The following is an 11,493-nucleotide window of genomic DNA, read 5'->3' on the forward strand; positions in this document are numbered from 1 at the left end:
TTCGATGTTTCAAATTTCTTGAGTAGACCCTATTACATTTTGAAAATTAAATTTGCAAACAAAAGTAAGAATACAGCTGATTGTCACTTCTACCTTCTTTAAATATGCCTTGACAAAATCGATAAAGCAGCCTTCGGCATACAATACATACAAATTGTGTAAGTCCCAATTTACATTGGGCGAGTTTACTTGCGGCAATTGTCATTTTGTAGGAGAGAGAGGTGAGGCATATGGTAACCCTTTGCCTCTCAGCACCCTCTCTCACCAACAAACTGACAATTGCCGCAAGTAAACTCGCCTAATGTAAATTGGGACTTTGCTTCAAAATATAATTTTTTTTTTTAAGTTACCCAATATACAAATTTTTCGTAGTTATTTAAATTACAAATAAATGTGTGTAAGCAAATTCTACAGTACTGGTATGTTGGGTTCGTTTTTTGAGTATATATTTTGAAATTTCTAATTTGAGAAACAATCGAGCTCTTTCTTATTATTGTCGGTGTGGAATATGGTTACACACACTACTACAAAAGGGGCTCCCATCGCCTAGGAGGCCTGTGATAACCCCCCATACAAAGTGCGGATATTATTCGAATGTCCGGCACAACTTTCGAAAACGATATCACTGTCGAAGGATTGGCAAATGTTTTTCGGGTGTACACAAGCACGTTGTTCTTTTGTTCGTCAAAAGTTTAAAAACGATATCATTTTCGAACATTTTGCGAATGTTTTTTCTTCACAAGAAAAATTGTTTCGAGAAACATTTTTTACTTCGGAAATTTTTTACGTTTTAAAAAATAATTTTATGTAGTTCGTGAAAAATTCCCATTTGCTTTTTTCAAATATTTTCCATATAAATGCTACTTATAATATTAACAAGAAGTGATGATAAACACAACATATAGCTTGGTTACAAATAAATACAAGACAACAATGTTTGTAAACTGTTACACGCATTGTATCGCAAACATTACAAAGAAGAAAAGGTACATAACAGAAAAATAAAGAGACGTCAGATAAAGTTAAAAATGTCATAAAATCGAAACTCCGCCAAAAAATGCTTTTTCGGCACTATCGTAAAAACTATCATCTTTCATTCGCTAATAATCACCCTTATTACGGTTGGCGTTGTCGTATCCAAAATTGCAAGCTGACGTGTCGTAACGTCTAATTGGTATTATGTATGTTTTTGTACAAAAAAGCTAAAATTTCAACTTTTAAATAATTCTTTTGGCAACAAACATTATTAGAATTATTAGTAGATCATTTTTAAACTTTTAATTCAGAAGAAAAACTAACCCTACAGTTTTTACAATCAAAATAAGTGTTTGGCGTAGACGTTTTTGTGGTCGTTGGCGTAGTCGTTGTCGTAGGGATATTTTTTGGTACCACGTAACATTTACGACAACGACAATTTTTTTCTCATACTAAATTTAAAAAATATATTTTTTTTTAATTGTAAAACAATTCGTTTGAAATCATCTTTTGAGCAAGAACTAAGAAAATTACATTGCATCAATCGTTATATGAGGACTCTAACAGATTTTCAATAGAAAGTTTGTCATCTGATAAAGACACGAAATTTATCTCATGCAAATGAATCATAGTAGTAAAATTTGTATTTATTATAGTTATTTTCCAATATATTTTAATAATCATTGCCAAAAAAATCTTTTAAAATTAATTTGTTTTTACTTTTATATACTGTCGTTTACAAAATCGGTCACGACTCTTTCCTCGTATTTCAACGCCATACGTAATACCAATTTGTCGTATTACGCCATACGTAATACCGATTTGTCGTATCAAAAAAAATAAATGTTGTATTTAAACCAAGAAATGCGTTCTGGGAATTGCAAATGTATTTCTTTCGATTTTTTAAGGATATAAAATGCTGTAAAAGACAGAAAATTTCGTTGTATATAATTTTTCATCATTTAAAAATGTATCTTACGACTACGCCTACGACAACGTCTACGCCACTTGAACGTCTACGACTACGCCAACCGTAATAAGGGTGAATATTATTAACGACATTCGAATTCGAAGGTTTTCCTGCCACAAACTGAGCATCGAATGAATCGTTTTTAATTCGTTCTCGAGTGTCGTTTTCGAACAAAATAGCCGCAAAACTATCGAAAAACATTCGAAAACGGATCGTTTGCGATAGCAATGGTATGGGGGGAAAGACAACATATGGGTAGATTATCAAATACAAGACGACAATGTTTATCAACAGTTACATATCGAATCGCAAACATAACATAGACATAAAGACGACAAAGTCACATAACAGAAACATCAAGAAACTCCAACAAAAAAATGTTCGCCACTATCGTTAAACTATCTTAAATACATTCGCTAATAATATTATTAACTATATCCAAAATCGAAGGTTTTCCTGCCACAAACTGAGCGACGAATGAATCGTTATCAATTCATTCTTGTGTGTTGTTCTCGAACAAAATATCCACAAAACTATCGAGAAACATTCAAAAACGATATCGTTTTCGATAGCAATGATATGGCGAGGACCTAATGTAATAAGTAAACGCAATAGTAAATAATTGAATAACTCCTTTATTTCATCATTATCACTCGATTTCAAAACATAAAATCAGTACAAAAATCATTTCCATTCTTATTATCTTGCTGTGGCCAAGTGTTGACTTGGAATATGTTGTTGCTGGACGACGATGTATTTCCTTGCATTTGACCCGCTTGAAAATGCTGCAACTGTTGTTGCTGTTGTGATTGTAACCGCTGTTGCATTAAACCGTCAGCATTAAATATTAACATTGTTGGATTGGTGGTGGTATTAGAAGTGATTAAATCACTGGTTGTAATATTTTGGCCAACTAATGATGAATTATTTTGTTGTTGTTGGTGATCATCGGTATTCATATTGGTAGAATTTGAAAGTTTACGAAAGTTACGTAAATTATCACCAAGTATGGAATCATTATTATTTGTATTAGTTGATGTAGCTTGAGGAGTGTCCTCCGCCATACTGGGTTTATCAGCAGTATCGATATTATTGATTTGCAAAGTAATCTCTGATGGGTTTTGTTGTTTCATATTAATATTAACAATATTATCATTCGAAGCACCACTATAGCCTATGTTGGAAACAAAAGGTTATTTGAAACAACATTTATGCTAGTCTACGTTTTTTATGATGTTTGGTTTTTATTCCAAATCGAATGGATAGAACTTATACAAATTGTTTGTAAAAATAAAGAATTTTAAATTAAATTGTTTGTGGATATTCTTAAAGTATATGTATATCTTATGAATAGATGCTAAATTAAAAAAGTAGTCATTAAACATATTTCTGTCAAAATAAATCATACAAATGTGTCGGGGTTTTTGTTTTCAAATGAATATGTTTGCCAAATTAGAGAATTATTAAAAAAATATGAAAATTTGGAGTAGATTTTGATGAAAAATATAAACTTATAAACGAAACATAAATTCAGAAAATCTGTGATGTTGACTATACAGTTATAAACTGAGTTTTTGTTTTTGGTTCAGGTCTTACGAATATCACTGGAAGAGTCATCTTGCATCATGGTATTTTCGCTTAACAAGTTACGATCGCATTTTGTTGCCTGGAAAGAAACAAAAGTGTATATTAAGGATTCACTGAAGATATTGTAAATGAAGTGACTCGATTTTGGTACTGTCTTTAGGAACTTGAGTACTTTGTTTCTACTTGTGCCTTGTTATATGTTGGTTTAGATGGTTTGGTGTGTAAAACCCACACAATATTGCTTGGACTATTTTTTGATGTATTTACGCACTGACAACTGATGTCCACTGTCAAACAAAATCCGAGTGCAAACATTCGGTTTTGTTAATTGTGCAAAATACGTATTCCATACATTAAATGAAAATAGCAACCCACGCCCCTTTTCATGAGGTGAAGTTGAAAAAGGACTACATGCACACATTCAAACCATGCATTGTTCACCAGATAATATTTAAGGATCGGAAGGCGTAGCACCTCACTGAGAGAGTATATCGATAACCATTAATATCAGCAGAATGAAAGCTACACGTTTTGCACGGACAATGGGGATGCACCTAACAAACTTAACTCAGAGTTCGATTGTTCCACATAACCATCGTGTTAACCTGGTCTGACGAATGACGTCACCTGGCAACCCGTCATTTCTCTTGGGTCAGACCGTCTCCATATAATCGTATAAATCAACAAACCAACAAGCATATTGACATAGTTTCATAGAGATCACCAATCCGGTTCAGGACAGTGCGCAACCCTTCTGATGTTCTCCGAAAAGACTACGGAAAGTCATCACTGCACTACTTGGTCCAATAATCTATGTGAGAACAAATTTCCCAGCAGAGGCGATTCGATTAGCAAACGAGCGTATTGAGGTTCGTCTTGCCAATCCCAGGGACCTCCAGGGTGAGCATAAGCGAAACAAGTGGTTAAATCATCTGAAGAGTTGCAACACTGGAGCCGAAATAAGTAAATTATGGGAAATGGTTAAGTCACTCTCGAATCCTATAAAGCAAGGAGATAGGACTAGTCACGTTTGGCGACGTTACGCTGGCTGATCCGAAGAAGTGCGCAAATTATTTTAATCGACAGTTTGACGAGCACCTCAGGAGTGACAGGGCGAAGAGAAGTGTACTATGTCGAGGATGAACCCCCAAAATTTACAATGGGTGATGTTGCGAATGTCATCAGGAATGTTAAGGATGCCAGCAAAGGTGAATCATACATACCGATTTCAATGTTTTCGCCCGTAGCAAAGACTCTTGAGGTTTTAGTCCTCCTCATCGTCAGAAATAGCTATCCAATTACCAATCATCAGCATGTGTTCCGTAAACAGCACAGCACGATAATTCGGCATTGAGATCTAAACATATGGGGATGATTGTACGATCTTGCCCGGATGTCATTTGTGAGGCTGAACTCCTATTTGACGGAGAACATGCAAAAATCTGCCACTAAATCTACGGCCACTCTCTGTTCATCACATGGACTGCGAAGGTGAGCACTGAGCTAAATATCATGTTCGATGGTAGCAGGATTTCGACCACTAACAACCCCAAGATTGTAGGAGTTACATACATTCGACAGTATTTTCACGTCATTCGCCCATACCATAGCTATCAGCGATAGACTGAGATAGAAAAAAGGTAGTAAAATCCCTAGACAGCAGAACTTGGAGAACAGATAAAGACCTCAAATATCACGATAGGTCGGTCTGTGGTAAGCTATGCGGCGTGAGTGTGGTCCGCAAATATAAGTGCAAAACCAGTCAGAATGCCGTCCTAAGAACTGCAACAGGGTACCTCCTCATGTCTTCAGTGGAACATCTACATGAAGAGACAAAGATTCTTCAATACAGCAACATAGTGGCATGTCCTCGTTGCAGTACTTGCTCGGGTGTTGCAGCCGTCTGAATTCCTATAGAGCAAGGATCGATGAAACCGTGCAAAGCATCTAACCTGGCACACTGCACCTTTTCAACTGACTTATCAAGCCTGCTCCCTAACTCAAGTAGATATGTGGTTACCTACCTTCGAAACATCCACGAGCCTACAAACACATCAAATACTGTTACAACAACAAGAAACTAGAGTAGTTCAGATGGCGGAAAGCGACCTTGAAAATTAAACCAAAACAGACAATCTGGGTCTGTCAAATATTACTTTGGTTGTACGGAAATCACTTCCAACTGTAACAAACGACCTTAAGAGTTCCCGGTGGGATGAAACAACAAATTGCATATAAATATCAAAACCACATAATTTAATCCCCACCACTTACCTCTCGAAATTTATGCAGATATACACCCAAGGGTTCCACATAATTGTCAAAACCCAATGTTGCAAAAGCATACAGCAGATCATCACCATTCACGGTTTTACGATTTTCGGACATACTACGTTCAATTGCCTCGGAGGTGATGAATGAGATAAACTCCGAAACACATTCTTGTATACATTCACGGGCGTCTTTAGCGATTTTACCATTTTCCGGAACAGGAATTTTCATAATTTTTATTATATTACATATTGGTAGAAAACGATCCTGTTCTCTAAGCATATAATTATTGGGATTTTGTCGATTATCGGAATCCTCATCTGCCAGAGAAAAATGAGGATGAAAATTATGTTTTTCACCGATTTGCATTTACTTACCTGCAGACATTTCTTCATCTTCGCGTTTTATATATTCATCATCACGCTTAATATATTCATACTGTTGTGAATCATTTGTAGAAGACATAGTTTTGATATATTTTTATTTCTATAAAATTTTAATGTTAAATAAAAAAGAATGTTTGGTAAAATTTGTGGATCTTCTCTGCCAATGTTTTGTCTCTAGTACTTGTTTTGTTTCTTTTTCACTGTCAATTTCTCTTCCTCTCTTGTGTTTTCATTAAGTACTGACATATTTTGTCAAAATGTACACCAGGGTTAATAATTTTTAACAACAGCGTTGTATTTATGTTTTATTATTTTTTCAAAGTAATCGGTTACTTTGTCATATATTTACATGGAAAATAAATAAACTTAAGTACTCCATTTTAATAATAATAAACAAAAAAATAAAATTCAAACGTTACACAAAGAAAAACAAAGGAAAATAAACATACGCTTGTAAATACATAAATAATACGGACTGCAATTACGATTGCAAAACGTGGTAGAAACATAAAATACTGACAAAAAATAAAATACTTGACATAAATACGATACGATACATAATATAACGTACACAAAGAAATTTGACTTTTAATTCATGCTTGCAATTTCATCGTTTCCATCAGTAAAACTAATGTTTGAATTTTTACGCATTTTATATAGCACCTGCATGGAATTATTGTACATAAACTCCTTTATAAATTCACGATTTTCTACAGCTTCTTTTGAATAAGCATCCTCATAGTGAGCATTTGGTAAATTTTGAATTTTGGGTAGACTATAGGATAAATCATCTTCAATTGACTGTAATTTTGCCAATAAATAATTATGCAATGTTGCACATGAAGTTATTATATTGCAAACATTTACGTGATCAAATGGCAGTACAGTGCTTAGACATCTAAAAGTATTAGGACAAGTAATTTAGGAATTTTACAAAGATTTTATTATTTGTATACGTACCTAAATCGAGCTTTGAGTATTGTAAAAGTTTTCAAATTCACATTTTGTATTTCATTTAATGCCACATTCAGCATTCTTTGTAACGGGTCAATGCAATTACGATATGGATTAATAATACCAGATGTCAGGTGATACCCACGATCAGCTGAATTTGTTATAGATACTCATGATAGATATTTGAATGGATTTGAAATAATATTTAAGGACTTACCAATTAACCATGTTTTTGGATTGCGTTTCTGGGAGTGCTTTATGATGCCATTGACATGACTTCGTCGCCAAATATGTGAGCAATGCGCACGACCAGAATATCTTGGATTTATATCAAGAATTTTGTAATTTTGGTCACATATCTGTAAGAGGATAAATCATTAAATTACTAAAAATTTTGATATTCAGAGATGGTCTAAAGATGGCCGCATTTTGAAATAAAAATAGATCTCGTAATCTAAAATATAATGGCCTGAAAATTAGCACAGCTTTTTATATTAACCCTAGGAAATATAGTATTTAAAATAGGTCAAGATGTAGAAGTTGAGTTTACGCTAAAGCTGGGTAGGACGGCTATTTTCAAAAAAAATTCAGAACATTCTGTGGAGAAAAGTGGAGCCACTACACTTATCTTGCTCCATTTTCCTTTATTGACGGCTTGCAGAAAAATATAGCGAACAAGTTTTTCTCTAAATAGGGACCTTTTCTGGAATTTTCAAGACCTACATCCGGGAATAAACATTTCCAAAACAAAAGAATCTGTGAATTGATGCGAAAGATATAAGTGGGGGAATTTTAGGGTTCTATATCTCGGGAAGTATACATTTCCGCAACAAAAGTTATATATCGTTGGAATCTGTAGGAAAAGCACTATCTGTGGTAATTTTCACATATTTTTCTGCGAACTGTCGGTATGGGAATGGTAGGCTAAAATTCGGTTGTGATCTGATCTGATCTTCTCCTTTAATATCTCGCTAAAGGAAAGTTAATTCTAAAACTCTATTCTAGACCTGATCATTTTACTCCTAAATAAAAATTTAACCATATTTTGCTTTGCTCATACCATTTGTACGGCCAGCGTTGGGCATTGTTGTTTTCGACTTATGTACATGTGTCTTTCGTGCTCAGGAACATTTTGCAATTGTATGTTATAACAATCCAAAACTCCAACGACTCCGGGAACTCCAAACCTTTCCAAAAATTCAACTTTATTAACATTTTGTTCTTCCCGTGAGCATGGAAATCTAGAATATAGTTAATAAACTTATTGTTTATATAAATTTCAATACGAAAAAAAGTTCATACTTAATGTAATCCGTTGCTAAAAAATTAACAATGACCTCACAAGTCTTCTCTATAGAACGCCAAATGTTTTCCCGACTATAACCATCGAATTCCCGCAACTCTCCCAGCATATTTAAATTTCCTTTTGTTAAATAACTCAGTGTGGCCAGCACACACATATCAAAAGGCATTGAATTCTTTAAATCTTCGTATGGATCATTGTAAGGATAAAATGTACGACGATGTAGATCCATTAAGAAACAGCGCACCAGTACTTTATCGAAGCTAAAACACTCACGAAAGAATTTATCGGTGACCTGCTCCAAAATATATTCGACACTTTCGTCCAAATTAACAAAATTATAGCTTTTATTAGGGGAAGTTTGGCTAAACAAAGTAAAATTGCAATCATCAAAGTTAAAGTTAAGATTGGGAAGATTGGTTATGTTGTTGTTTGCTTCAGGAGAATTAACCGGACTTATATTTATATCCATTTTGTTGTTGTTCTTCGTTTGGCAACAAGTATAAACACAAATTTTTAATTAAAATGAATTTTTTCGAAACATTAACGAGACTATGCTATTTTTTAATAATTTTAATGATTTTAAGACATCACGACAAAACAAGCACAAAAACTAACGGTACAAAAACATTAAAACACAAAGTCGTTTGAAATTACCGGCGTTATAACAATAAAGCGTTGACATTACCCAGCAAAAAATTTTGGAATTTGTCCAGTTGGAGTTAAGCTGTAGAGTTGTACAATCTAGTTCATTTGAAAGATCTAGTTCAATAGCTCAGCTCTTTAAACTGAATTAGGTCAGTAATCTAGTTCATAGTTCACTGTCCAGTTCAATCATTCGGCTAAAAATCGTTCACCGGCGGCTCTTAATCGGTCGTTTGATGAAAACGCATACATACACCAAATACAAACAAAAGACTAATATAATTTAACTACTCCATAACAAAAATATTACATTTACATAGTTTTATTGCATTCTTAAAGAAAGATTAATTCATTTTAGAAAAAAACATCCTTCATTTAGGTGGCTGACAAAAAATTTTATGTTGTGTGTGTGTGTAGAAATTGTCATTGCGAAAAAGCTTTGTGTATGTGTGTTTCTTTTTATGTTTTCCTTTTTTTCTATCCAAAAAGGCAGATTCATTAGGTAATCGATTCGACATATTGTAATATGTTATGTCTCTATGTTTTTGTAGAAATCTTCATTTTCGGACTGCTATTCCATGTACCTTGATCCAAAACGTAAACAAACTGATCACATTACGAAGGCATCCCTTAACATAGACGACGCCGTCAATTTATGTATTTGTGAACGACTTGTTGAACTAGATTGTGAATCGTTCGTTGATCGTACGGTCACCGACTGATTATAGTTCAATGAACTATTGAACTATATCGACTGATCTAGTTCATACGCTCTATTCAATGAATCGTTCAATTGAACTAGTTCGTTCATGAACTATACAACTCTATTAAGCTGGGTACACACTAGGTTTGTCCTTGTACTTTCTCAGTAAATATTACTCAGTAACTTCTTTTTAGAGAGTAAAGCATTTTATACTCTTTCAAAGGAAAAAATTAAAAAAGTAAAAAGACAACATTTAGTAAAAATTTTCAATTTGATTAATATTTACGATTATGATATTTGAATATTTTAAACTTTTGACAACTGCCTAAAGCTACAAAATTTTACTGAACAAAATTCCTTCAGTAAAAATTATAAGTTCTCAGTAACATAAATTTCAAAACAACTCTCTCAATTCATTCTCTTTTACTGAACATTTGTGTAAAAAAACATCATTCAGTAATATTTTGTAATAATTATTACAAATTATCGAGTACGCAGACACACTTATTGTCAGTTTTGAATGACAGCTTTGCGGTTGCTTGCTAGTGTGGCCGTTCATTTTTGTCATTCATCATGCAACCACGAAATATTTCGTGGTTGCTGGACGGTTGGACAGTTATCGATAATTGCAAAAAATCGTCATTCATAACTGACAATGTGTGCTATACTTTATGATTTCGCAACATCTTTCGATGTAGTCCAACAGAGTTATGAAAAATGCACTCCGTTCGATACATTTTATAAGCAGTTGCTGTAGAGATCCCTACAGAAAAACACAGTTGGTTGATCCCTACACATTTCTTCAAAAGACAAAGAATAGTGTCTGCATTTCGGAGAATTTGTTATAAAATAAAGAAATAAAAACTTAAGTTGCGAAAATTTTTGCGGTAATTCACGAGACGGAAATTTTTAATGGAGCGGAGTTGGAGTCCATGTCGAAAGCTGAACTAGTGATGGGCAACATAAAAAATCTTTAGGATGATGAAGCAAAATCAGATGCGTTTGGAATAAATTGAGAAAGAAGGAAGTAAGCTCAAATGTGATTGAATTTAATGGAAACTTTTTTTTAAATTTGTGTTTAAATAATAATGTTCTTTGTATTATTGTTTTGCACAAATAATAAATGCATTTTATTTATTCTGGGATATATCGCAATGGCTTGCATTTTTCTTGCATCTTTAGACTGACTAAAAATGTAATCCAAAGAGTGCCTTTAAATTCAGTTCAAAACACTACATCAAAAGCTGTGATTTGGATCGAAAATGGATCCAAAATGGAGTGCATCCTAGCTGCGCGCTCTCTTGTAAAATTCATAAGTTAATTCATAGAAAAAGATGTACTCCAACGGCAATTGTACTGTACTTTTTGCTGGGTAGGATTGTCATTATACTTACCCAGCAAAAAAATTTGGAAGTTGTGCAATTGGAGTTATGATTTCACAACATCTTTCGATGTAGTCCAACAGAGTTATGAAAAATGCACTCCGTTCGATACATTTTATAAGCAGTTGCTGTAGAGATCCCTACAGAAAAAAAGCAGTTGGTTGATCCCCAGCAAACCAATCGTACCGATATCGTAACGAAATCGGAACAAAATTCGGACGATACGTCCGATATCTGATCCGAAATCGTAACGATATCTTAAAGAAAGTTGTATGAAGTGGTTGACATAATTTCGGAACGAAATGTCGGAAGCGAAA

General features: G+C 33.9%; 1 protein-coding gene across 1 annotated transcript; it reads right to left on the bottom strand.

Moving 5' to 3' along the window:
• Positions 1 to 2,570: 2,570 nt before the first annotated feature.
• Nf-YB (nuclear factor Y-box B) lies at positions 2,571 to 6,435 on the bottom strand. The gene is made up of 4 exons (XM_073967956.1): positions 6,181 to 6,435; positions 5,807 to 6,123; positions 3,542 to 3,611; positions 2,571 to 3,119 (listed from the first exon to the last, which is right to left on the bottom strand). The coding sequence occupies exons 1-4, from the start codon at positions 6,266 to 6,268 to the stop codon at positions 2,605 to 2,607; spliced, it is 990 nt and encodes a 329-aa protein (XP_073824057.1). The 5' UTR covers positions 6,269 to 6,435; the 3' UTR covers positions 2,571 to 2,604.
• Between the last annotated feature and the right edge of the window lie 5,058 nt (positions 6,436 to 11,493).

This window comes from Musca autumnalis, unplaced genomic scaffold (genome assembly GCF_047663935.1).
Source record: "Musca autumnalis isolate F117 unplaced genomic scaffold, ASM4766393v1 scaffold_2, whole genome shotgun sequence".
Taxonomy (NCBI): Eukaryota; Metazoa; Arthropoda; class Insecta; order Diptera; family Muscidae; genus Musca; species Musca autumnalis.